The sequence below is a fragment of the Oreochromis aureus genome, linkage group 17 (genome assembly GCF_013358895.1).
Source record: "Oreochromis aureus strain Israel breed Guangdong linkage group 17, ZZ_aureus, whole genome shotgun sequence".
Taxonomy (NCBI): domain Eukaryota; kingdom Metazoa; phylum Chordata; class Actinopteri; order Cichliformes; family Cichlidae; genus Oreochromis; species Oreochromis aureus.
The window spans coordinates 30,483,000-30,509,681 of record NC_052958.1 but is presented as its reverse complement, the minus strand read 5'-3'; the positions used below and the strand labels follow the sequence as shown (position 1 = coordinate 30,509,681).

The 26,682-nt window shown below is 41.2% G+C and overlaps 2 protein-coding genes, 3 long non-coding RNA genes and 1 other non-coding gene across 6 annotated transcripts; 2 read left to right on the top strand and 4 right to left on the bottom strand.

Moving 5' to 3' along the window:
- Positions 1-1,996: 1,996 nt before the first annotated feature.
- On the top strand, positions 1,997-4,762 carry LOC116315455 (proteinase-activated receptor 1-like). Its single transcript, XM_039600680.1, has 2 exons — positions 1,997-2,088; positions 3,413-4,762. The coding sequence occupies exons 1-2, from the start codon at positions 2,022-2,024 to the stop codon at positions 4,540-4,542; spliced, it is 1,197 nt and encodes a 398-aa protein (XP_039456614.1). The 5' UTR covers positions 1,997-2,021; the 3' UTR covers positions 4,543-4,762.
- Positions 4,763-5,280: 518 nt separating this feature from the next.
- LOC120433786 lies at positions 5,281-6,690 on the bottom strand. The gene is made up of 2 exons (XR_005608754.1): positions 6,588-6,690; positions 5,281-6,366 (listed from the first exon to the last, which is right to left on the bottom strand). It is a non-coding gene; the product is annotated as an uncharacterized LOC120433786 (long non-coding RNA).
- Positions 6,691-6,767: 77 nt separating this feature from the next.
- LOC120433787 lies at positions 6,768-7,606 on the bottom strand. The gene is made up of 4 exons (XR_005608755.1): positions 7,419-7,606; positions 7,155-7,300; positions 6,957-7,018; positions 6,768-6,873 (listed from the first exon to the last, which is right to left on the bottom strand). It is a non-coding gene; the product is annotated as an uncharacterized LOC120433787 (long non-coding RNA).
- Positions 7,607-8,145: 539 nt separating this feature from the next.
- LOC120434040 lies at positions 8,146-8,995 on the bottom strand. Its single transcript, XR_005608900.1, has 4 exons — positions 8,977-8,995; positions 8,726-8,854; positions 8,509-8,604; positions 8,146-8,423 (listed from the first exon to the last, which is right to left on the bottom strand). It is a non-coding gene; the product is annotated as an uncharacterized LOC120434040 (long non-coding RNA).
- Positions 8,996-17,246: 8,251 nt separating this feature from the next.
- Positions 17,247-25,717, top strand: LOC120433845 (ras GTPase-activating-like protein IQGAP2). Its single transcript, XM_039600796.1, has 8 exons — positions 17,247-17,347; positions 20,942-21,124; positions 22,254-22,341; positions 22,489-22,701; positions 22,782-22,942; positions 23,053-23,196; positions 24,463-24,571; positions 24,798-25,717. Exons 1-8 carry the CDS (start codon positions 17,247-17,249, stop codon positions 24,909-24,911), a joined length of 1,113 nt encoding a protein of 370 aa, XP_039456730.1. The 3' UTR covers positions 24,912-25,717.
- Positions 25,718-26,302: 585 nt separating this feature from the next.
- Positions 26,303-26,374, bottom strand: trnah-gug. The gene has a single exon. It is a non-coding gene; the product is annotated as a tRNA-His (tRNA).
- Positions 26,375-26,682: the final 308 nt, after the last annotated feature.

The window sequence follows — 26,682 nt, the reverse complement described above, 5'->3', positions numbered from 1 at the left end:
ACAGCTGTAGAAAATGACTGTATTGCTATATGTTGAAAGGCCATGCAGGTGTATTTCCTCGTGTACTATGGTACCCTTTTCTTCACTTTTTGTTACATTGCGCATTCTTATATAATAATATTCATCAAATAACCGGCACGTAAGCTGTTACAGTTAATTCCAGGAATTTCCCACCTCTATCATACGCTGTATTTGTGTGTTAGACCTGAAGATTCAATAATTATAAGCCAGTGGTATAATGCATTTGGTATCTAGATGCCAATTTAAAGATTTGTATAATTTTACTTGCAAACCAATGTAACATCTAAAAAGTATGCCTTTGACTATTGCACTCTGATGGCTCTTAAAGACCTCACTAATCTTTGCTTTTAAACACACTGGATGCTCGTCCTCAACCAACAACACAAACATATTTGACTACAAAGCCCAGCTACGGAACCAGACTCATCACCAGAGCCTATACTTAAACTTCATGCTCTTTGCACACGGGTTTCTATTAAAAAGGTTTCCAGTAAAAATAATAATTATAATAATAATTATACATTTTATATAAAGATGTGAGTGTTTTACTGTTTGGACTATCCTTCTGTTCCAGCCTGTCTTAAGTGAAGGAGCAAGTCCTCCTGGGGAGGCCTTTTGCATTCACTGATGCATAGGCATGACATGGAATTTACATTAGCATATCTTTACAAGCACTCTGTAGGGGAAATCATTTACAGCCACAAAGAGACGAAAGACAAAAAACACAGCGGGTGTTAGAGACAATTCTAAAGGGATAGATACCAGGAGGATGTGGTTGACTCTGGCCACACGGTAATGATTTCTTCCACTTGCCTCCGAAGTTGGATATTGGAGTTGGAAGTGACATGAGTCCTAGACTGAATGCTTGGCTTTCTATCCTCATGATAGAGCCTGGTCAGTGCTCTGCGACTGGCTCATTTAGCGAGTCACAAAAACTCAATAGCGGCAGTACATATTGAAGCTTTTACAGTTTTAGTAATGTCTACATGCACTATCACCATCTTGGTTTGTTAAGTTGGGGTTGGTGGAGCTGCTCCAATTTTCTGAGTGAGAAGATATTTCCTATTTTATGCACCCTTGTGTTTTTACTGTTACATTTTTTTCTATTGATATTTGACATTGAAAATATCTGTGGATCATTTGATGATAAGATGATAACTTTTAATTCCCAGTGGTTCCCAAACCTTTAAGGATTTCCAGACAATAATTCTCCCCCAATCTGCTATCCAGATGTTCAGGCAATAAAAGCCCTAAAAGATGGGCTCCATAGATCAAGTCAGCAGACTAACTGAGGAAATCAGAGACTGAGATATGATTTGTCTTGGTTCCCCTTGGAGGAAGCCAGTCTGCAACTGTAAACCACCTCTGATGCACAAAGTAGACAGAACTAACATCATGTGGATGGGTTACAACAGTAAAATGCTGCTTTTGGATCGCTGCATCAGTGAACACAGCTACAGCGAGGGCCATGAGCCACTGCCAGGCCCAGGCTTGATTAAATAGGGAGAGCTGGCTCAGGAAGGGCATTCGGCATAAAAATGCCAAATCAAATGCATGGATCACTAAAATGCATCAGTGAAGGCAATCTACAGTAATGTCATATAACAATACTGAAAGGGGTCATTTTCAATCATGTTTAAGATTTAAAGTTAGAATTCTGGGACTGCCATGTATGTGCTGAAAGTGTAATATCGAGTTTCTGCTTATCATTATAGTTATTGTTAAAAAAAACAACTGAAAACGTTTCATTCACTACGTATTGAACTGATTTAATTCATTCACAGCCGAGAAGATTGTATTTGTGTCTTTACTGTATGACTTGAACGGAAATCGACAAGCTCTTGCTGAACTCACGAGAAAGGCTGCCCCCAGCTGGGCACAATAGGGAACTACTGCATTTTTAGAAACCTTCTGCCTTTAATAACGGCGCTTTCAGCAGCTCCTCAGCAAACATAATTTCTACTCTCCTGCTAAATATTAGGAGGATTTACAGTAAAGCCATGCATCACCTCTTAATTTGCTTGTTTGTATTTTCTGTTCAAAGCTCGGCGCTCCCATCTGGAAATGGTAAGTAATTTTCCTAAGACTTTAACATGATGATGATGATGTCTAGAGTTTGCCTTGTACTCTCTTGGGGCCAGAGTAAAATTTACTTATTTGTAGCTCCCCCAGAAACACATGCAGGATCAGTTTAAACATTTACTTTTAACTAGATCACTGCGCAGGAAGGAGTGAAAGAATGTTCAGAAAACTAAACACAATCTCACTGCAGTAAAGCAAAAAAAAACAAGAGGGCTGAAAGCGACAGGGTTGAAGTTTTTGGTTAATGGTAGCACTATTTAGTAAGTACACACCTTTACTGCATTTTATTTCTGGATATCATAAAATTCATGTTTTCAGCAATGTTGTTTTGCTTTAACCATTTATTCATATAACAATTGAAGCGTTGAGCCTGACAAAATAAGTTTTAAAATAATATTTTTAAAAGGGGGGGCACATATTTATTCTCAGAGCAATTTAACTAGGAAAAAAAACATGTATTGTCATCTGACAAATATACAATCAGAATTAAATACTGGCCCTGAATGTTTGTGGCAAATTATTTTAACCCTTAGAGGCTGCTAAAAAATTAAAAGGACAAGCCCATACATTAAAGCAATAACAAAGCTCAACAATGTTCTGTGAATAAATAAATAGGTAAGATAATATAGTGACATTTGATTCTCTTTGCACTTCAAGAGACTCGGTGATGTCACTTTTTTGGTGCTCATGTCAAAAACATTTTGTAGCAGGTAAATGGTATGGCGTTACTGGGTTTGAAGCAAACTGGAGGATGTGTGTAAATATTGGTACTTCATAGAATAAATTTATTTATAATTAAAATAATGTGCATATAATTATATTTTGGCACTCAAAGTTGAATAATAGTTACATTTTCTATACATTTAAAATGGATTTAAATTGTAGTAATGGTCAGTGGGGACACGGAAACGTGTGATCTCTATTGGTTAGTCAACTAATTAAAACAAAAAAGTGGAAATTTTATTTATTTATTTGCAGTATTTTATGAGAAAACCCTTGTTTGTTTGTTTGTTGTTAATCAAAATGCATTAATGCATTTTGATTAACTTTTGGGTAATTAAAGCGTGCCCAACAGAATCACCCTCATGATATGGATGCATGTAATAAATTTATCGGACAGCTTATTTTACTTAACCGGACTTTCTAAAATAATATGGGGGCATTAGGACGAGCTTGAACCTGATGGATGCATTTAACAATCTGATCAGATAAAACAAATCTGCTTTTCCAAACTGCTCCTAGTGTAAATGTTTTTAGATTGTTGTTTGGCGTAACCACATTTTTACTTCCTTTTCCTGTTTCTTTTAAGGCTCCACTCCCTTTCTGTGGACTTTTTCTGGCCACTTTGTAATGGTTGGAGATGATGCAGCAGACTACCTAGACCTGTCACTCTTAGATGATGAAGGCTCAGGATCGACGCAGGAGTCCAGTAAAGTACACCCCCCTCACCCCCATCATCCGCGGAAGCACTATTATGTCTCGGAGGAGACCAAAGCGTTTCTCAAGGGTAGCTTGGCCACACGTTTCATCCCCACCGTTTACATCTTCGTCTTCATCATCAGCATGCCCCTTAACCTTCTTGCCATGGTGATGTTCGTGCGTCAAATCTGCCCCAAGAAGCCGGCGGTGATCTACATGCTCAACCTGGCCTGTGCTGACCTGCTGTTCGGGCTGCTCCTTCCCTTTAAGATCGCCTACCATTATCACGGCAACAACTGGATCTACGGATCCTTCATGTGCAGAGCCGTCACTGCTGCCTTCCACTGTAACATGTACTGCTCCGTCCTGCTTGTGATGTGCATCAGCATTGACCGTTTCCTGGCTGTGGTTTACCCCATGAACTCGCTCACGTGGCGCAGCCCTCAGACGGCTTCAGCTGTGTGCGCTGCTATGTGGCTCTTATCCCTGGGAGGAGTGTGCCCCCTGCTGATCTCAGAACAGACCTTACATATATCGTCTCTGGGCATCACCACATGCCATGATGTGCAGGACGTAGGAAAACTACAGTCTTACTATCTTTACTTCTTCCCCATCTACTCCTCCGTGTTCTTCTTCATCCCTTTTATATTCACCGTTGTCTGCTACATACGCATCATTCAGGCTCTGGCTGAAGCCAACGTGGAGAACCGCTCCAAGAAGACTCGCGCTGTGGTGATGGCTGTGGTTGTGCTGCTGGTGTTTGTGGTCTGTTTCACCCCCACCAACATCATCCTCATGGTTCACTATATTCAACTGGCACACAAGGCTAGTAGCAGTTCTTACCAGGCATACCTGCTCTCCATGTGCATAGGAAGCTTCAGCTGCTGTCTGGATCCGGTCCTCTATTATTTCGGGTCCTCTCAGTGCCAGAAGCAGGTGGTGGCACTGCTCAGATGCAGGCGACCGGGACAGGGTGAGATTGGCTCACACACACAAGCAGCACAAGAACCAGCAGGCTGACAGAGAGCAGCAGATTGTGCAAAATGGAGAGCGTTCAGACTGAAATGGGGAGCCATTACAGCAGGCTGATGGCTTAAGACACGAGGACTGAAAAACTGTTTGGGCTGTCAGCCATATCCACACTATAACAGACTACTTCTGTTTGCTCAAAATGTTTTCAAGAAGTGCACGAGGTGGATTAGAAGAAGTATGAAACTCGATGTGGTGCCGACTTTAGACCCCAGTGGAAGTGCTGGGTTTATTTGTATCAAAACAAGCACATTGGTAGCATCAGTGTTTACATGCAAGCAGTTGTCTTCTTTTATCTTTTATAAAATGTACTCACCACTTTGACAGTGTGGAATATATTGGATTCATTCCACAGTAAGAAAAACATTTAACAATATCTTTTTATTTTATATTCAACACATCTGTGTTTCCAGTGAATAATAGGTATGACAGTGCACTGTTAATAAAAACAGTTTTAGTAACTGCGTTATGATATGACAAAAACAGCTGTCGATGTGGTTTTCACAACACGATGCAGTTACAGGTTTTGTGAGTAAATATTTAAAGGAGATTAAATCATTTATAACTTGATGTCCTGGCATTCATGACGTCAGAGCATACAGACAGCACATACGACAACACTGTATGTGTAGCCGCTAAACTGGTGACCTAAATCTTCGCCACCACGTCTATATACATACAAGCATAAGGGGAGAGAGTGAATCAGCGCTCGGAGTACGGACACTGGGCCGGCTTTAAACACACCATTTATTTTTTTAGAAGAACAGCCAGAATCACAAGTAGGAGTTAAAATCCCCACTATACAATAAAAAATAAATGTTCCCAACCCGCTAAAAAGCCCTGCCGGCAGAGATTAAAATACAATTAAAAAAATCAAAGCTAAATGAATGTCCTTTTTATACGATAAAACGTCCCCCCCAGAGTCCTCTATTCCCAGTGTCCAACCACACACACTCTCGGGCAAATGTTCCTTAGCTGAAAGAGACAGAAGGGGAGCTCCTCTTCCGGGATGGGAAAATCTCGCCAGCAGAAGGCCAGGGAGGAGGCTCCTATCCCCACCTGGCGGCGCGTGACCGTGCAGTCCAGCCACTCTCCGCACCCGCACACGGCTTCCCTCGTAGCCCGGCCCTAAAACAACAAACACGGGCCAGCAACGTAGTCGGCACAGCCACTGTTACCCTTCCCCGGTAAAACCACGCCTAGCGCCCAACAGTGGGAAAGCGATACTCACGGATGCAGGCAGAGGCGTCCCCTCTGCCCTACTGTGGATTTCACGCGTCGCCTCCCACTGTTGCTATTCTGTCCGTCAGAACTGAATCGCCGGGTTATGCTGGCCGATCGCCGGAAGTCTCGTGACACCGCACAGGCAGGCCGGTCCTTCTATACATGCGCTCGTCTGCACACGTTCGGTTTCCTGCTCTTCGCTTTCCGTGTGTCTCTTCTCCTGTCTTTGCGCTCACTATCTCCCTTAAGTCAGTTTGGCGGCCAATAGGCCACCTCGGGGGGGCACGCCCCCACCTCACAGGTGCACGCAATTATCTGTCCAATCCACAGTGGAATAAAAAAAGAATACTGTACAACAACACAAAACACAGTATAAATATGGAATAAAATCATGCAATAAAAATTATTACAATAAGATCATGCAACTAAAATTGACACTATACACCAACACACAGTCCAATCCAAAACAAAACATAAGAACACAATTTTCCACTGTGTGACATCTGTATTTTCTTTTAATCCATGCAGCTTTGTGGATCTCGTTGCCTCCTCTTTATTCCTGCGTGCTCTCCTTGACATCGGGGCACAGTTCTGCAGGAAAAAGAAGAGAAACAAAATGTGACCGTTTCCCTGAGCAGGATGGAGAACGGTGGCCTCATTTCCTCACCATGTGCATTGTATTTTGTGGAATCGATCCAAAAATAATGAAGACCTAAAAACTATTGCGCTTAAATATGACATTTCGCAGGGCAGAATCTCCACCCTGTGGGAGTTAAAACTCTGTCATTGGAGGTTTTTGGATAGCTGCTGACCTGTTTTGCCATCATAGCTGTGGTAGTCCTCTGGGAAGTTCAAGCACCCAACTTGTTTCTTGAAAATTTCCACATGTTTGGGATCGATTTTCCCTGTCCTCGTTGCAAGCAAAGAGAGAATGTCAAAATCCAGGTTGAAACCCTGACTTGATGTGCTGAGAAGTGGAGGAGTCACTGAACTGCAGGATGTATCTGCCAGTGACGTCCCCATTTCGGAAGGTGTCGGTCCACAGGAGGCAGTCAGAGCAAGTCTGCAGGATGTGCCCTTTGTGGTCTGACAGATTTTCTTTCAAAGTACAGCGTTGGGTTATTATAGTGGAAATCTATTGTCTGTTGTGAAGACAAATTCATCTAGTGTAGCTCACTCACTGCGAAATGTGGTAGCAATCCCTGAGATGGTGGCATTTGCCTCCCCCACGATGCACCGGTTACTGAGAAACAACAAGGCGACAAGGTGACAGAATCTGGCTTTCACACCTAAATTTAAATGTTTCGCTTTTAATACTGAAATGCATTAAATACATAAGTCTGCTTAACATATTAAAATAACATAATCAGCAAACTCACAAGCAGTGATCTCTCCATCACAAAGTCACAGTCTGATCGCTGGAAGTCGGGGACAAGTCTATCCAGGAGCTTTTCAGAGACTCCAGTGCTTTGTGGTACTGTTTGGGGTCCCCAGCTCCCATCACATAAATCCATTTTCCAAACACCTTGATGCACAAAAAAAATAAAAACAAAATAAAAAAAGGTCCTTACATGTTTAAAAAAAACCCTCCAGCACCATTGTTGTAAATAAGACAGAGAAAGCAAAGACACTAGGTGACTTACCTGTTTGGGGTCCTCTGGCATAAAAGGCTTTACGAGCTCCTTACAGTCAGGTGCAGATGCAGCACCCAGGGCAATGAGAGCCAACAGGAATACAACAACAGGCAGAGCCATGGTCAGCCACAGGGATGTTTGCTGAACCTGTAACAGAAAACGTCTAACTCTGATTCATTTTCCCTCCAGGCTTCACACAAAAAGTTGTTTCTGTGTGAGTGCTAATCCTGAAGGAGGGGGAAGAGGAGGAGGAGGAGAGGGTCTGGGGGTGGAGGGGCTTTCTGCAGGCCCAAATGCACCAGAGAAGGTTTCCTAATGACCATGCAGTTTTCTTCTTCTTTTCCCCCCTCTTTTTCTTCTCGGCACTGAAAGGCGAGCTCAATAGCCCTCTGTTGCCCACACCACTGCTCCTGAATGAACTCAGGCAAAGTGCCACATCTTGTCTTGGGCTGTTGAAATCTTTCAAAAAGGACCTGGAGCAGCTTTTCTGCAGCAGAATGAAGGATGTTTCCCTGTGGGGGCATTCTGGACTCTGTGTGGCGACAGTTTAAGAGTTTAACATCTTTTCTCTTCCCTCTAACACTGATGTTATTCAGCAACAGTCTTTGTTGATGCTTTGGGGAACAGCAGTGTGATGGTGATCAGAAAATAAATGACTAGAACACAGACGGAGAAGTTAGTCCTTTTTATTTGCCGCACACAACCAGTGGGAACTAGATTCGTACAAATACCACTAAAAGGATTTAAACTGGGGATTTAGACTTGATTTTTCTTAGTTGGAAAGACAACATAGTGTATTAAAAAGTTATTATGCAGCACAACATTGTATGGCAGCACATGTAGATCACACTACAGCACTATTTAGTACATTTAAAGGAAGATTTATCTTGGTGTTCAGAGAGCTGTGGCACCTCTTTGCTCTACTTTACTGCACATTAGGCTCTATCTCAGGTTGCTCTTTCTCTGTATTCTTGACGGCAGTTGACGCGGTCGCCCTGTCATCAGGACAAAGATCTGACGAAAGAGGAAATCACAAAATGAGAATAGTGTTTGTGATGGTCACACTGGATGCTGGGAACACGCCTAAATGGCGGCTGACCTTTGCTTGTAAAGTGGTACTCTGAGGGGAATTTAAGACATTCTGCCTGGTTCTTGAAGGTCTCCAACTCAGAAGCTTCCAGAGCGCCGGTCCGTGCTTTTCAAAAAAGAAAGAAGGGGACGGGGAAAGAAAGGCGGTTATTTAAAGCAGTATGTGCTATATATTAACCTGTGTGTTGCTGCTAAAATAAGAGATGAAGGTTTGAAAAACGACTTACTGAACAGGAAGAAGTATCGCCCCTTTGACTTGCCGTCAGGGAGGAGAGTGGTGTCTTCAGACAGGAGGCAGTTGCTACAGGTCTCATAGTACTTCCCGTCATGATAGGAAGTGTGACCATTGATGTTATCTGTGAAAAAAACAAATAAACTAAACATAACTCTGACTATAACCCCCAGCGATTAAAAGAAATGAAACCTGCGGCACACATCACCAACTCAGTGAGTCAGAGGAAAAATAACAGACACATACAGGTGGTGTGACTTGTCATGGAAAAAAATGTTTTGGGAAAGCAAATAAGTTGGTATTCTAAAGAATCATTTATTTATTCACGTCACTGCACATTTTGCACATTGCCACTGCTAAAGCTTAAAGTTTGGCAGCCCACTGGGGGCCCACACTGGCTTGGGGCCCCAAGCAACTTCCTGCCTTGCCTCGTGGCAGGTGGCATCTCTGACTCAGGTAGCTTAAAAGTGATCAAGTCAAAGCTAATTTTTATTGATTTACTATAACCTTTCAAACTCAGGAGACAGGTAGATGTAAACCATGTAAGTAAAACACTATCCACAGCTTAACAGACCCACTGCATCCACTCACTGCAGGGTCGGAAGTTAAGCCTTTTCCTTTAATTCTCACATGCCTGTCACATTTATGTATTTTTCCCAAGAAAATAGAAAGAAAGGACACAGAGCAATATTTTCATTGCCAAATCCGATCACATCAATCTGTTTGCATGCTAGGAATTATTACCAGTAGAGCATGTTCCTTTGTTTTGAACACACAAACTTTGTGTTGTTTTATAGCGGAACCACAAAGGATCTTTTATCTTGCTAAACTCTTTCTTGTTTTCCCTTTTTACTTGTCAACAAGCTCACTGCGAAGCCCTCAATCTCTGTAAGAACTACAGTACACCATCTGTGGAAGAAAGATGAGGAGCAGAGGCAGCTGACATACGAGCAATACTGGAACTCTGTCAGTGGTGCTCCATGACTGACTGCAGCTGCCTCCATGTTCACAGTGGCTGGGGAATGTGTATAGGTGAGTTTTGAGTCTGGACTTAAAAGAGGGAGGAAGTGATGTTTCTTATCTCAGGACGAAGGAATTCCAAAGACGGGGGCAGAGCAAAGAAAGCCCTGCGCCCCATGGTGGCTAGCTGGGAGGAAGGGACGGAAAGGGAAAGAGAGGAGGAGGATCTGAGACACCAAGAAGGAATGGTGAGTTGAACCAGGTCAGAGAGGTATGAAGGCGAGAGATGATGGATAGCCTTGAATGTGTACAAAAGTATCTTGAAATCATTCACAAGGTGAGGAACATGATGATGACGTGATCATCTTGAGGACCCGGAGCTCTGGGATGACTTAACCTTGAAAGATCGAGAAACAGTAGGTTCTGCTATGACAAAGAAACAGCGCATGCAGTGTTTTGCGCGCACACGTCACCTGGTGGTGAGAGACGGGCTGTCAGATTGCATTTGATCACAGAGCTAGCGAGCTCTATTTTTACCAGACCCAGAAAATGACCCAAGGTAATGTTGGAATTTCAGTAATCGCGGCATGAGCTTGTTTGTTTCAGACTTGACAAATGTTTTCCACACCACACATAAATCCATCCACCCATTTTCCTCTGCTGTATAGTTGAAGCACACCCTTTGGTCCCCAACATCCTGGTCTGCCAATCCTGAGGTACCGCCCCTGATCTCAATGCAACATTGTAGAAGCATGTCAATTGTCAATGAGCTCACCCGAAACCCTGGCTGATTAGGTCCCACACCCGCTTTCACACCTTGGCGCATGTGATTAGAGGATCACCAGGGGGTCCGTTGTCCCTCCTTGGGGGGATTCTGCAAAGAAAAGCGTCTGGACTTCTTTAAGTTGCTTGAAGACGTTTCACCTCTCATCCGAGAAGCTTCTTCAGCTTCTTCAACTCCTTTGACTACGATGACCTGGATGACTGAGAACCTTCACAGTCAATTGTCAATAGAAAATTGTACTTAGCAGTCAGTATAATCTTTTAATAATATAAGTTTGCATATGATAGCATACTGCATGATGACCTCTTTATGACTCAGACTGTTGTTTTAATTCACTGTGACCCGTTATCATGCAGGGAAGGAGCAGTTCCTGCTAGTGATAGATAAGAGCTTAACAAGCAGTTTCACTTCGTACCAGGTAGAGGAGCCTCTCCTGGAACACGCACACACACACACATATATACACATCCACATTCCAATGTTTTGATCAAACGCACCTACTCTTGTATATAAATAAAGACCAGGGCAGTGGCAGAGCGCGAGTCCCAGAGCCCTCACTCTCATGTGAGTGCTCTGTGACTGCCCTTGCATGCAAGTAAAACTGTGTGTTTCTCCTCTCTAATTTTCAGCTGAAGAAGTGTTTAAGAATATATCTCTTGACATCAACCAAGACAGGCCTTCAAACACCAAGAGCCTTTAGGAGCTCAGGACGAGCCTCATCCATCCCAGGGACCCTGCCACGAAGGAGTTGTTTAACTGCCTCAGTGACCTCACCCCCAATGATGGACGAGTTGTCCCCTTCAGCCCCAGACTCTGCTTCCTGAGGAAGTTCTTTTAGAAGTTCATTTTAAGTAGAGTGATAGAGAGAGCTACACACTCTGGTGATTATAAAAGAAATGCACTGCAGCCGGCTGCAACAACAACATCAAAAACAACAATGCTGTGATTTCCCAGAGGAGAAATAAATGGCAGTGCTGTTGCAAAGTGTTTCATTTGAAGGGTTGAGGGACACCATCACCTCCGGCTGAGTTAAAACCACATGAAAGAGAGAGAGACAGGAAAGAAAGCACACATCTCCATATCCATGTAAAATTGTTGCAGGAGAAGTGCTTAATGAACTGCTTTATGACACACATCATTCTGTCATTATTGGTCTTCAGCTTAATGCATTAGTTATTCAGTGAGGCAATTGCTTTAAAATACCCCATAGTCATGAGAGAACAGTGCAAGTAGCTCTCAATGCTCAGGGGGAGGAGAAAAGGGGAGGAGAGCATGCATCAATTCTGGGGTCTTATTAAAACTTGTTTGCTCAGTCTCAAAGACAATAAAGACAAACTGAAGCCTTTTTTTTAATGTATATTTCAACTCGGAAACATGAGTTGAAATACAAATCTGTGACCTTTGAATGACGAAGATATACTGTAATGGCATTACAAAGGTTGGAACTTTAAAGATAAGGTATAGACTATAAATTCAGTTGTGCTGTCTATTGTGGAAAACAAGAGGAAATACAGCCGAGTATGTCTCAGACAATGAAAACAAACAGAAATCAGAGTGTAAAATTTAAAAACTTTTATTGATGTTAACTTTTTTAAAAAAAAAAAGTTTTTTAAAAAAGAAAACCCAAACAGACAAACCCCTCTGAGCAAGCACTAGGCGACAGTGGGGAGGAAAAACACCCTTAGAGGGAGAAACCTCCAGCAGAACCAGGCTCAGTGAATGGGGCAGCCATCTGCATGACTGGTCAATGGGTTCTCAAAAGTGAATACATCAATTGAAAAGAGTCATTATAATTTTAAAACTAGCTGATTTAAAGTCTCCAATTTGTTTTCTAGAAACATTTTCAGTTGATATCATGATTTTTTCTACATTACATCAACCTTGTTTTGTCTCCTGCAGCAACAAAACATTTGGCCTATAAATGACAAAACACAACGTATGCAACCTGGTTTCTTCGATAGTTTGGCTGCCTCCTCTATGAAAATGTTAACAATTTTATTGTCGAATGTTGGGTTATTTAATTCCATGAATTGCAGAATTATTTCTGGATCTTTCCACTTTTTACACAGGGCTTTGAAAATGACCTTGTGGAAGTTTTTGAACTTCTTTAAGGGGATTTTATCAATGTCATCCCTTATTTCAGCCCAAATTTTGTTGGTAAGCCTGTTGTAGATGGCTGAAACGCTTTCCGGGCTCATGACTTTGCCTGATTTTTTTACAAACTGCTCAACCAGTTCTTCCAAACAGATTTCCACAGAAAATCTGTATTTTTCCTCATCCTCTGAGGTTTTAGAGGTGCTTTGCGTGGAGTCACAGTCTTTCTCGTCTATTGGAGTTCTGGGCTTGTCAGTTATTGTTGTTTCGTGACCAAACAAGTCAAACTGATTAATGCTGACATAACCCATAACATTCTTAGTGACATTCAATTTTAAATTACCGGAGTTTTGTATTGTCATGCCAAATTGAGGATGGCGAATAGAAATAACAGGTGCCACACGGTTTGGTTCTTCCACAACAGGGCCGACTGTGTTGGCCCTGCCGTGAAATGGAGACTTGTGTTCAAGGTTAAGCATTTGTTTCTGTGAAATAACAGCTGCCACACGGTTTGGTTCTTCCACAGCAGGGCCAACTGTGTTGGAAGTCTGCGACCAACATGTAAATTCAGGAGCTGTCTCTGTCTTCTCTGGGGCCTCTGATTTTGTGCTGGTGCAAGGAGCGTCTGGGCATTTTTTCTTGGAGCTAGCATCAAATTCAGGAGCTGCCTCTGTTTTCTCTGGGGGCTCTGTTTTTGTGCTGGTGGCAGGGGTGTCCTGGCATTTGTTCTTGGCGCTAGCATCACAATATACAATATTCCTGTAAGTACTAGTACTTTTATCTTTATGAGTGACATTCATTGTGAAATTAGCATTGTTTTGTATTGTGATTTGAAATGATTTTGTGCTAATGCCAAAAGTGTCCTGGCATTTTTTCCTGGAGCTAGCATCACATTCAGGAGCTGGCTCTGTTTTCCCTGGGGCCTTTGTTTTTGTCCTGGTGCCAGGGACATCTTGACATTTCTTCTTGGAGCTAGAGTCACTCCTGACATTTTCTGCATTATCCTTAGATGTTTTGCTGCCCATTGCAAAAAGATTAATGTGTATCTGTTTGCTGATAATTTGTTCTCTGTTTGTTAAAGCTTGCTTTCGAAAATCCACTGTTACAGAGGGCTATTTATGACTTCTGTGTTAACTTAAATCCTTTTGAAGTCTGTGACGTACTTGATGTCTTTGAACTTAGCTCCGCCCGCCCACTTCGAGTAAAACCAGAAGCGTTGCTCAGCAACCGGTGCACGCGCCTCTGGCTGAATGCGTTCGGACCATTGACTGTAGAAGGAGGGTGGCGCAAGAAAAATTTACCTTGTGTTCGTTACTGTTTCCACTCGAAAGTGGTAAAATGAGTGCCCCAAGTATAGTTAAACCTGCTAAATTCAAACTCGACCTTAAAAAACAAGAAACAACATCGCCATGTGATGAAAAGGAAGGCAGCAGAGAAGGAACGGATCATGACTACGCAGCAATGGACGTAGCAGTGATGAGCAAAAGGGAACGGAGCATCGATTCGGTTCCATCTACACCCAGTAAGAAGCCTGCAGAGAAGAAAGCTAAGTCAGCAGAGATAAGTGAAAGTGACGAAGTCTCTAATGCTACTATATTGAAAGCGATTCTAAACCTTGAAAAAAGAGTGGATGAGCAGCTAGCTGACCTGAGTGTGCAATGCAAGCAAGCTAGTACGATGCTAGCTAGCCAAAGCGGTTCAGTTCAACTCGGAGGAGGTGAAAGAATGTAAACAAAAGGTTAAAGAGTTGGAGAGACGAAACGAGCAGTTGACCAAAGATAACTACGATCTCAAGGAGAGAGTGAGAGAGCAAGAAAGGTACAAAATGAGGTGGTGCCTCCGGATTAAAGGTTTAGAGGAGAAAAAAGATGAAGATGTCAGATCGCTGGTTGTTGGAATTCCTGGCAAGATCGCACCTGATATGACATCAAAGCTTGAAGAATCTGTGGATGTGGTGCATAGAGTGGGGAAGAAGATTGAGAATAAGGTCCGACATATCATCATTCTGTTTGCTCTGAGACATGTGAAAGAGGAGATTTGGCGTCGCACCAAAGACTCGGCTGTCTGTAAGAACGGGGGTTTCCACTTCGCTGAGGTACAGCCGCGGGAGGATTGGGAAGAGAGGAGGCGGCTGTGGCCGCAAATTGAACAAGCCAGACGCGCTGGGAAGCGGGCCTTTTTCCGGGGTCATCATGGATATATCGAAGGACGGAGGATTGGTGACGTTGAATGAAAGACCTTAAGTAAGACTGTATACAGTGGAATATTATCAATGGGACAAAAGAGTTCTACTTAAAGTTAAAGATTATTAGTCACTGAGTTGGTGACAAGTGTTACAATTTAGACTCATATTTATATATTTTTCTTTTCTTTTTAAAAAAAAAATATTATTAGTTATTTTCTTAGCATATTCTTGTTATGGTTCACTCAAGAATTTCTTTTGGTTCATTAAACGTTCAGGGTTTGAAGGAAATTGTTAAGAGAAAGGCACTTTTTTATTTTGCAAGGGGCAAAATGTCACTGTCTGTTTTACAAGAAACTCACTCTGTGGATGCTGATGCTACCTTTTGGGCTAATCAGTGGGGAGAGAAGATTCTTTTCAGTCATGGATCTAACAGATCTGGAGGTGTGGCGATTTGTTTTAATAAGTTCCCAGGGAGATTATAACATATAAAGCTGATAGTGAGGGTCATTGGTTAACTGCAGTTTTGAAGAGCGAAGGTATATTTCTAATTGTTACAAATCTTTATGGACATAATAATGAGGGTCAAAATAAAAGTCTATTGGAAAATCTAACAAAAGTTATTTCAGAGTTTAAAGTTATGTACCCCACAGATTACATCCTTGTAGGAGGAGACTGGAACATGACACCAGATGAGTGGATGGACAGATGGCCTCCTCGCTTAAGAAGGAGGCAACAGAATAACATTATTGAGAACTTTTCTAGTGATAATAATTTTACAGACATTTGGGGAAGTTTGAATCCTGGAGTTAAGAATTATTCATGGTTTAAACCTAATGGAGAAAGCAGGTCAAGAATTGATTATTGGTTAGTGAGCGATGACATTTTGAGGTGTACTTCAAAATCTAAAATCTCCAAAGCACCCCTATCTGATCACTGTTTCATTGATCTTGTCTTAGAACCAACAAGGATGAGACGTAGCAGCAGGGGATATTGGAAATTTAATGCCAGCCTTTTAAATAAGGACAAGTACTGTGATAAAATTAGACATATAATTACAGATATAAAAAATGATGACTCAGTAGTGGGTAATATACAGAAATGGGAATTTATTAAATTCAAACTCAGAGAATTCACTATAAAATTCTGCAAAGAACTGAACAGGGAAAAACGGGAATATGAAAGTAGTTTACTTCGTGAAATAACTCAGTGCTGTAGTAAAGAAAAACTAAACGTGCAAGAGAAGAATAAATTGATGGAGTTACAAACTAAATTAGATGATCTTTACCTAGAGAAAGCCCAGGGTGCCTTTATAAGATCGAGAGCCAAATGGATTGAGGCAGGTGAAAAGAACTCATCATATTTTAGTAAGCTGGAAAAGTGTAGACAGCAGAGAAATTTAATCACAAGCTTGTTGATAAATGGGACTGAATGTAAAGATTTCAGAAAGATTGAAAAGGAAGTCTTCACTTTTTATTCCAAATTGTACTCCTCAGAATATTCAGCAGCTGATTCTGATAGTTTCTTTAATAAGATTCATAATCTCATCCCATGTATTGACGAGCCGTTCAAAGATCTGTGTGATTCAGAGCTTAAAATTGAGGAACTGGATTTGGTGGTCATGAAAATGGCATTAAACAAGTCCCCAGGGACAGATGGACTCACTACTAACTTTTATCAATTCTTCTGGAAGGACCTAAGAACTTTATTGTTTGATGCATTAAAGCACATGTGTCAAAGTCAAGGCCCGCGGGCCACATCCGGCCCGGCGTACATTTATATCTGGCCCGCGAGATCATTTTATATAGATGTACTATTATTGTTATGCATGGCCCGGCGATATGAGGCGCTAATAATATATACGAACTACAGATCCCATAATGCAGCGCTGCAGCCTCCTTGCTGAACGCTAGGCTAAGTGGGAACAATCCTGCTCAAGTCAAACTTCTGTTATTGCGAAGCTAGCTGCTCACAATGGTGGAGAGAAAAGTTGATTCTGAAAGCAGAGCCTTTCAGCACCAGTGGGAGACTGAATATATGTTTACAGACATTGCTGGTAAACCCGTGTGTCTTATTAGTGGAGCTAATGCGGCTGTATTTAAGGAATTTAATTTAAGATGGCACTACGAGACAAAACGTCAGGATAAGCTGAAAAACCTAAATGCAGAGCAGAAACTACAGAAAGTAGAAGAGCTAAAGAAGAATCTGACATTTCAGCAGACTTTTTCACCAGAGCAAAATCACAAAGTGAAGCTGTTGTGAAAGCAAGTTTTATTGCAGCAGAGGAGCCAAATCAGCCCGGTACTCTGAAGAGCTGCATGATGAAGGTGTGCGACGTCTTGTGTCCAGACAAAACGCAGATTTTGGCAAATGTGAGCCTGAGGAGAAATACGATTGCTGATCGGGTTTGTGAGATGGCCACTGATTTAAGAACACAGTTGTGTGAAAGAAGCAAAGACTTTATTCCACACTCTCACTGTGGATGAAAGTATAGACATGATGGACATTGCACAGCTGACCATCTTCATCCGTGGAGAGGAAATACTGAACATTAAATCGATGCACGGGACAACGACAGGAAAAGACATTTTTAAAATGTATGTCAAAGTGTAACCGACATGAAACTGCCCTGGGACAAACTTGTTGGACTTAGAACAGATGGAGCGCCGGTGTTGTGCGGTCAAAAAAGTGGACTAGTCAGCAGGATGCGAGTAAAGATGCGTAGGAGAACTGTACCGGTGAGTTATCAGCATATCACGGCATCATACACCAGGAAACGCTGTGTGGTAAAGTCCTAAAAATGGAGCATGTAATGATCACCGTAACGCAAACCGTAAATTTTATCTGAGCTAAAAGTTTAAATCACCGTCAATTTCAGTCTTTTATGTGGGAAATAGATTCAGAGTTTGCCGACATTCCTCATCATACAGAGGTCCGTTGGCTGAGTTGGGATAAAAATTCTCAATAGAGTTTTTGAGCTCAGCAAGGAAATCTGTCAGTTCATGGACATGGCATGTATGATGCGGTGAAGGCATTTCAAGTGAAGCTGTCACAAATGCACCAGTGCAACCTGCCTCACTTTCCCTGTTGCCAAGTAATGTTGAACCAAGTCAGCGGACTTTGCTGAACTGCACCTGTGCAGATTCAGATGGAGCTGCAGTGTAATGATACACTCAAGGGAAAGTACGACACTGAATGGCCCGCACAGTTTATTAGTTCCATTCCAGAAGCAATGCTCCGTCTATATGCGGCTCCAACCTTGTGTATGCTTTCATTTATTTTTTCTGGGGTTTTGGCAGCATGTTCATATTTCTAACTTACATAATTTTGACAGGATATATTTTTATGAGGAGCAAAATATTTAAAGTTAAAGTTTATTTTTTTTAAGTTTATTTAATCTGGAATAATATTCCTGTCTGTTTTAATTCATATTTATGTTTAAAAAACATTGTTGTAGTGTGTTAAATAAATGTTTATCTTGTTTGGCCCGCGACCTAAAGTGTGCCTTGAGTTTTGGCCCCCTGTGCAATTGAGTTTGACACCCCTGCATTAAAGGAATCGATAGAGAAAAAAGAACTGATGCCAAGCATGAAACAAGGGTTGATAACCCTGATCCCTAAATCTGGTAAGGATAAAAGAATTTTAGACAATTTAAGACCCATCACCTTATTAAACACTGATTATAAGATCCTGTCTGGAGCTGTAGCTGAGAGGCTAAAGAAAGGCATCTCAAACATTATCAGTGAAACACAATCAGGTTTTTTGAAAAGAAGACTAATTCATAACAATATTAGGCTGGTTTTGGACCTCCTTGAGTACAGTGAAATACTCCAAGAGAGAGGATACATCCTGTTCTTGGATTTTTACAAAGCATTTGACTCAGTTGAACATACGTTCATATTAAAAACTCTGCAGTCTTTTGGTTTTGGAGAGGAATTTATTGATGTCATAGAGATGCTTTATAATGACATTAATAGCTCTGTTTTGCTAGAACATGGTACATGCTCAAGGTTTGAGGTTAATAGAGGGATAAGGCAGGGATGTAGCAGCTCACCACTTCTGTTCATCATGGTTGCTGAGCTGTTGTGTATTCTGATTAAAAACAGTCACATTGAGGGGTTAACTGTGATGGATGAACGGATAATAATCAGTCAGCTGGCAGATGATACCACCCTGTTTTTAAAAAATGAGGACCAGATTCCTTTAGCCTTACAGGTGATCAACCACTTCTCCAAAGCTTCTGGCCTACAGCTGAATATTAATAAATGTGAAATTCTAGCTCTGCATGAGTGTCCCTTCAAGCGATAAATAATATACAGATCAAAAAGAGGTGAAGTATCTGGGCATTGTAATTTGTAAGGATAAGACATCAACAGAAAATAAGAATATCTGTACCAATATAGAAAAGTGTAAGTCAATTTTGAACAGGTGGCTGCAAAGGGACATAACTCTGTTTGGGAGAATCTTGCTAACCAAAATGGACAGTCTATCCAGACTAATCTATCCAGCCTTTTCTCTGCCCATATCTCCAAAACTGATTAAATCTATAAATAATCTTATTCATATGGAGGAACAAATGTCATTATATAAAGAAAAATGATATGATTAAGAATTATGAAGAGGGTGGGGCTAATGCCATTGACTTTGATGTTATGAATGGTGTACTAAAATTGAAATGGTTAAGATCTTTCATTAGGAACAAAAATTCCTTTTGGAACATTATTCCCAATTTGATTTTTGGCAAAATGGGTGGAATAGACTTTTTGTTACGCCAGGACTTTGATTGCAGTTCGTTACCTGTTAAACTCTCAGCTTTCCATCAGCAGGCCCTTCTGTACTGGAAATTAATCTATAAACATAACTTTACTCCTCACAATACCCCTATATGGAACAACAGGTATATCCGCTTTGTGTAGGAAATCTGTGTACATGGATGAATGGAGATCTAAAGGATTTGGGCTGTAGCTCATTTTATGGATGAGAATGGGGTTTTATTAAAACATGAGACGTTTTGTGAGAAATTTGATGTAAGATGTACTGCTAAGAGATATAAATCCTTAATAAAAGCCATCCCAGTCCCTTTGAGATCAATGATAAAAGAAGATATTGTGCACTCTAAAATTTCTCTCCTGGACTGAGGCAGCTCTGCATAGCTGGAGTTGAATTTGATGACAGCAGGTTTACAAACAAGGTGATCAGGAATATTTTGATAAATGAAATTTGCCCTAATCCGTTAAAAGAAATTATATCCTTAAAGAATTTGAGACCATAGAGGTTAAGGCGATAAGAAAAAAGTATATTTCACTTCCTCTTTCCCCTAAAGTAAAAGAGGTTCACTTTAAAATCATTAATGAGGTTTATCCAACCAATGAATTCTTAAGACGGAAATTTAACTTAGATGTGAACGCCTGCACATTTTGTGAAAATGATATTGAAAGTCTGGATCACTTGTTTTTCTACTGTGAGTCAGTGCACTCCTTCTGGACTGACATGTGGAGCTGGCTACAGTCCAGGAGAATTCAGTTACCACATTTAACGGTGACAGTAATAAAATTTGGAATACTTGCTGAGAATGCAGATTTTGACTTGTTGATTAGGACGTTTTTGTTAATGGGAAAATTTTTTATTCATAAATGTAGATATTTTAAAGCTAAACCATGTATAAACAGATGGCTGAATGACTTTAAACTCTGGGCTAAATCGCTGAAACTTGTGAATAATAAGAAAGCTCATAAGCTTGTTGTTTTATTTAACGAATTTGATCTATGTTAAGAAAAAAAAGAAACCTCCCTATGTTATAATCATGACTGCCCTTTTTTGCTCATGGTATTTTTTGCCTTTGGTTCAAATCCTTCATTGATTGTTCTCTCTTTTTGTAGCTTTGTTTATTGTTTGTTTTTGTTTTTTTTGTTTTTTTCTTGCTATATTGCTCAACCAAGGATGTTACATATTGAGATTAATGATTGTGCCTTGTATGTTATACTATCTGTAAATAAAGTTCTTAAAAAACCAAAAAAACCCCAAACAAACCATTGACTGTAGAAAAGATGGACGACGCGACACCGCCTCCTCCCATTGTGCAAAAATGAAGCCAAAATATCCCCCCAAGAGCACCTGGCTGCAGCCACTGTGGAGCTCCACAGTAACCGGATACACGTGACCTCCACACTAACCGGAAACACGTGACCTCCACACCTCCACAGTAACCGGAAACACGTGACCTCCACAGTAGCAATAAGAGCTGTTGACCCAAATGATCCAAACAGCGAGAGTGTTCTGAGTCAGCTGGCGAAGACTGAGATCTCCCTCACTCTAACCAGCAAGTTTGAGCTGCTGGAAGGAGATGACAGAGACTTAAAGACCCTCAGTACAAAGTAAGGTTGTCACTGGAGGATGCTGAGACAGAAACTGTGTGTCCTGTAACAGACTTTAATCCTTAGGCTTTAGGTGTTTAGCCCTGTAATGGGTATTTAAAGCAAAACTTTGACGCTGAATTACACTCATTCAGAAATCTTCAACATAGAGTTTGGTGTTGCTATATGATGCACTGCACTTAACCCTTCTTGACACATTGTGCGTTTCTTTGTGGCTATCTTTCAGTTGCATATCTTTGCTGTCTTTCCTGCTCTTCTATCATTTCCTGTTCCAAACGAAGGCGTTTCGTGGTCTGGCTTATCTTGCCTTGAATGCATTGCTGGTTTTGTCCTTATTCTCGGACACAGTTCACAGCTTGTGCAACAAATGATAGTCCAGACATTTAAAATAAACATTGCAAATGTGTCTGAATTTGTTTGTTTTTTAAAAAAAGTTGAACATACCCTGCTAACAATGCTGTGAAAGTCAGTTATAAGACTCAAGCTCCTTGGGATAATATACAGTATATAATTTTTTAATTTTAATTTTAATTGTTTTGAAGGCGATTAACATTCTGTCCTGTATTGAGCATTCATCTTACATAACTCTCAAATCTTTCTCTGCGCTTGGCATCAGTTCAGTTCAGTTTTATTCATTTAGCACCAGATTTCAACTACAGCCACTTCAATGTGCCTGCAGTGTCAGAGAGAAAACTCCAATAATCAGACGGCCATAAATAACCAAGTACTTGGTGACAGTGGGAAGGAAAAACTCCCTTTTAAGATCAGGGAGGGGCCGCCATCTGCCGCTGGAGAAGACACAAAAGTCATGCTGTGGAAGGGAGCCAAGGTTTAATAATAACTAATGATTAAATGCAGAGTGGTGTATCAACACATAGGGTGTGAAAAGCCCCCCAACTTGATGATACATTTTTAAAGTGTTAGCATGTTAGCTAGCGCAGTAGGTGTGAGCAAAATGTGGGTGTGTGCTCTAGGGATATTTATTAGTTCTGTACTTGGTGGTAACGGATGTTACACTAATTTGTAACCCAACACATAAGCTCAAATTTGTGGCTTTGGTGACGTGAAATAAAACAAAAGAAGCTAATGTGTCACATTTGATCTTTGTGTGTGTGCGTGTGCGCATCAGGACAAAAAAGCTGATTGTGGATGTGATTTGGATCCAACCTGGAGAGACTTTACCTGAAATTCTTGAGACTCCAGCCACTGCAGCACAGGTGATCTACATTTCTCAGCTTGTTTTTCCTCTACATATACCTGCCAGCTACTTTCATTCATCAAAGGAGCATATGCATTTGATTAATTTTTTCTTTGCCTCTCAGTGTAATTAATTCTGTTACTTCATATATGACTTATTCCTTAAGGAGTCAGAGCATACTAGGATTGTTGAGCGCAGGGCAGTCCAGGATGCTCAGACACCAGAGGGTCTGAAGAGCAGCCCAGCACTTTTGGAGGACATCCAGTTACCGCTCGAGCAGAAGAAGAGGAAGATTATCAGGAACCTTCGTAACCTGGAGCAGGCTGGCCTTGCTACTGCAAGTAACAAATACCAGGACCTCATCAACGAAATATCAAAGGTTCATAAGCAGCTCTTTTTCCCAGCTAAAGTTGCAGACCCGCGTTCTGTATTTGTGAAGCTAAAATGTGTATTTGACAGGACATCCGATACCAAAGGCGCTACAGACAGAGGAGGAAGGCCGAGCTCGTGAAGCTCCAGCAGACTCTGACTGCCCTCAACTCAAAAACAGCCTTCTACCAGGACCAGATGAACTACTATGATGCCTACATCAAGACTTGCCTGGATAACCTAAACAGGAAGTGAGTTGTATCCTAATTTATAACAAACCTCATTAGGGTAAAGACTTGATGGATGATTTTAACTTGTGATTCAATGGTAACACGTCCCTTGGTATGTTTGTGTGGTCCAGGAATTCACGCAGATCTATAAAACTGGATGGGAAAGGGGATGATAAGGGCAGTAAGAAGTGGAAGCCCCAGTCTCTGAAGTACACTGCAGCCAAACTGCATGAGAAGGGAGTCATCCTGGAGGTAGAGGGACTGCAGACAAACCAGTGAGTTCAGTTCTTCACCTGTTCTGTCGAAAAAGGCTTGGTACCAACATCCTTCTTACATATCATTACATGTCATTTTACATCGAAGAAGCTGTGAAACACTTTTTTAGTGTTTTTATTTAAACATTTTACATTTATCATTTGTTCAGTCACATCTTGGTTATTTGTCTGTTCACGTACCTTACAGTAAACTTGGCTTGATATACAAAAGTTTCGCTTTCCCAACACCAGACGCTTTTTGGTGCTTGATTTCATGTTATTTGTCATTATACAAGCAGAGCTGTAACAACAGTGCAGAGATGGCTCTATGAGTGCATTTGATAAAGTGCTTAAGAGCCAGAGAGGCAATAGTTTAACAGATTTACAGTTCGGGAAAGGAAAAACAAATGTTAAAGTGCAAGCCCTGAGACACCCGTACTGTTTCCCCCCGTGAGACGATCAAACAGACTATTGTGAGTGGGGTCATGGGTGATGTTATCCAGATGCTATATTTTAAATAGATGTTTGTGATGGCAGACAGCTGGGTACCAACAGTGTACTCACGTGCTTTTACTACCACCTGCAGGGCCCTTTGGTCAGCGACAGTGCAGGTACTGTACCACACTGCTGCAGGGGTGGAAGTTGCCAACATATTTCCCCTTTTCAGCCTCATTCGGTCTTCTTTATCAGAGAGCTGGTGTCAGGTCCTCAGCGATAACAGCATGGAACGCTTGTTATCTGCTCAACGCTCAACCTTGGTGTCATTGATGAGAACGAGGTTGTGTCTACATTTTGTTGGACTTCATGTAATCAGCTATCAGTTTTTGATCTTTTTTACATTGAGGTTAAGAGCACGATGTAAGCAAATGTTGGATCTCTTCTCTGTGGGCCGTCTCTCATTGTTATATCCGACGTGGTGTCTTCCTCAAATGTAGGGTGATTTTGTTTGTGTTGATGTGCGCGCAGTCATGAGTAAATAAGGAGTTTAAAACAGGACGCAACCTGCATCACGGACCACAGACTGTAGTATTTCTCAGTAAGATGATGTGTCTTTGTGCACCTTTTCTTACAGCCATTACTATAACTTTTAGCCAGACTGCACCAGATATGAAGAGCAGCTGTGTATAAAGTGGCAATAAGTTTTGACTAAAACATTTAGACTAAACAACTAATGATATGGAGTTCAAACATCTGTTTAGAGCTTCTCCAACAATTCAGCTATAATTTCAAACAGACTCGTGTCCTCTCACACATCCTGTGTTTACTTTTGGTTTTCTTATCTCTCAGGTTCAAAAATGTCATGTTCGACATTTCACCCACTGAGGAAGTTGGAGACTTTGAGGTGAAAGCCAAGTTTATGGGGGTCGAGATGGAAAAAGTCCAGCTTCATTTCCAGGTAAACATTTCCCTTTAGAAAACTCACTCGTCAACACTTAATCCTGGTGACAAATGGTTGAATTTCCTTTTCTTCTCTATGGACTACTGGCAGGAATAGTCATGGAAATAAGCCAGCACAGTACGAGCCTGACTTAAGAAAGAACTTAGTGATGTATTTTATTGTGATATAATTTGTAGCGTATTTGCAGCACCAGCGCATTAACAAGTCTGTTTGATGTTGGCAGGATCTCCTTCAGCTGCAGTATGAAGGCGTGGCGGTCATGAAGATGTTCGACAAAGCCAAAGTGAATGTCAATTTACTCATCTTCCTCCTGAACAAGAAGTTCTACGGAAAATAAAGGAGAGAAAAAACAGAGTTGGGAGAAACCTGGTTGTGCCTTTGGACTGTACTGAGTTTGCTGAACAGCACAAAATGTCACGCGGTGCCGTGGTTTGTTTCTTCTGCCTATAATTTGATGGATCGCACCAAAATGAAACTTTATCGTCCACTTTGTGTACCTATATATTTTTTCTTTCCCACGTGGTGATTGTAAATGTAATGTATTTTGAAGAATTAAATTGTGATGTTCATGTTTCTTGTCCAAAAGAGAGAAGTTTGATGGAAATATCAGACGAACCAGTACGGTCTTATTTCAGAAACTGGAGCTGCGCAGCCTGCATGGCTGTATGAAATAATATAGTGCCTTTTAATGAAAGAATTTAAAGACACGTGTTACGACTGGGATCGTAATCATATGCAAATTTGAGTGTGCAGGCGCTCCTCCGTGGTTGGTGCATCCAGGGTGGATGGCTCGCACCGATTGGCTGAGGACCGGATAAGAAGAGACCGCCAGGGACTGCCATTGATTCATCCTCCGCCCAACCCAGCCGGCAGACCGTTCACTATGTCACTATGTTGATTTGATGTTAGAGCATGTAGGGGTGGACCGCCTTTTTGTTTGATTAGTTTTCTCCTGTTTTTGCTAGGTAGGGAGGAAAGTACTTGTAATTTGGTTTGGTTCTTTTGACTAGGTAAGTTGTACTTATTCCTGAGTTAGGCTACCTTTTGTTTGTTGTTTTGGCCTTGGGTTCACCCTGAAGTTATAATTTGCTCCCTTCCTTTGTTTAAATGCACTTATTGTAAATAAATCACTGTCACAAAGTATTAAGTGTGTGACGTGCTGCTTGGGGTTGGACGGGGATGGATCACCCTTTGTGTTGTGGTCTGGCCGCGCCTAGACGGGCCATAACACACGTGTTTTTAATTAATAAACATTTGAACATTTTAAAAGCTATATGTGATGTATTTTTATATGTTGTTGTTGCTATATAATTGAGGTCTAATGCTTAAACAATATTCATAATAAATTGCACATCCCAAACCTTTTCTCCTTCTTCTTATCACCATTAATATTATTATTATTATTATTATTATGGGTAGTAGTTGTTTTGGTGCTTTTGTCATGCATCCATTTTTAGTGACGTGCTTTCCCCTTTGGTCTGGCAACCTTTGACTCTGTTGGAAAAACACACTTGTGCTTTCGTTTGGCTTGAAGATCCACGTCACTGTGACATTACTCATGGTTCTTGTTAAATGATAGGAAATATGCAGTTGGAGAGGAGGTGGTGTTTTCTGCCTAGTCACTCTTTGGTAATTTCAGTATTTTTGTTTTTACGCTTGTTTATATGTAGCAAAGAAAAACAGTTATTTTGTATTTCAATTAAATAATATTTTTTGCAGGGAAAATTCTGCCGTGACCCGGATTCGAACCGGGGTTGCTGCGGCCACAACGCAGAGTACTAACCACTATACGATCACGGCGAGCTATCCGTGGGATGGGGATCTTGGGTCGTTGACAGTAACCGTATACTCGCATGGTGGCGAAACATTAAAATCCTATTAATTATGGCCAAAACGGCACCAACAGAAAAGTCATTTAGAAATTCAAATTACAGTTTTCATTGGATTTTGCTGAGCGAGCAGCAAGTTACTTTTAAAACGGTGAGAGACATGTTTGCGGTCTGCTTGCTTATGGCTCTATTTCTTCACATAGTAGAGTGGACACATTTTCTGTGCCTCGTGGTGTGGGCGTAGCCTACGGCATTTTAAAAGCGTATTCGCTTGCTGAT

Coding starts and splice junctions, on each gene's coding strand:
- LOC116315455 (XM_039600680.1), top strand. CDS start 2,022: ATGCATCACCTCTTAATTTGCTTGTTTGTATTTTCTGTTCAAAGCTCG. Junction 2,089..3,412: donor GGCGCTCCCATCTGGAAATG/GTAAGTAATTTT, acceptor GTTTCTTTTAAG/GCTCCACTCCCTTTCTGTGG.
- LOC120433845 (XM_039600796.1), top strand. CDS start 17,247: ATGATGGACATTGCACAGCTGACCATCTTCATCCGTGGAGAGGAAATA. Junction 22,702..22,781: donor TCATCAACGAAATATCAAAG/GTTCATAAGCAG, acceptor TGTATTTGACAG/GACATCCGATACCAAAGGCG. Junction 23,197..24,462: donor GAGGGACTGCAGACAAACCA/GTGAGTTCAGTT, acceptor CTTATCTCTCAG/GTTCAAAAATGTCATGTTCG.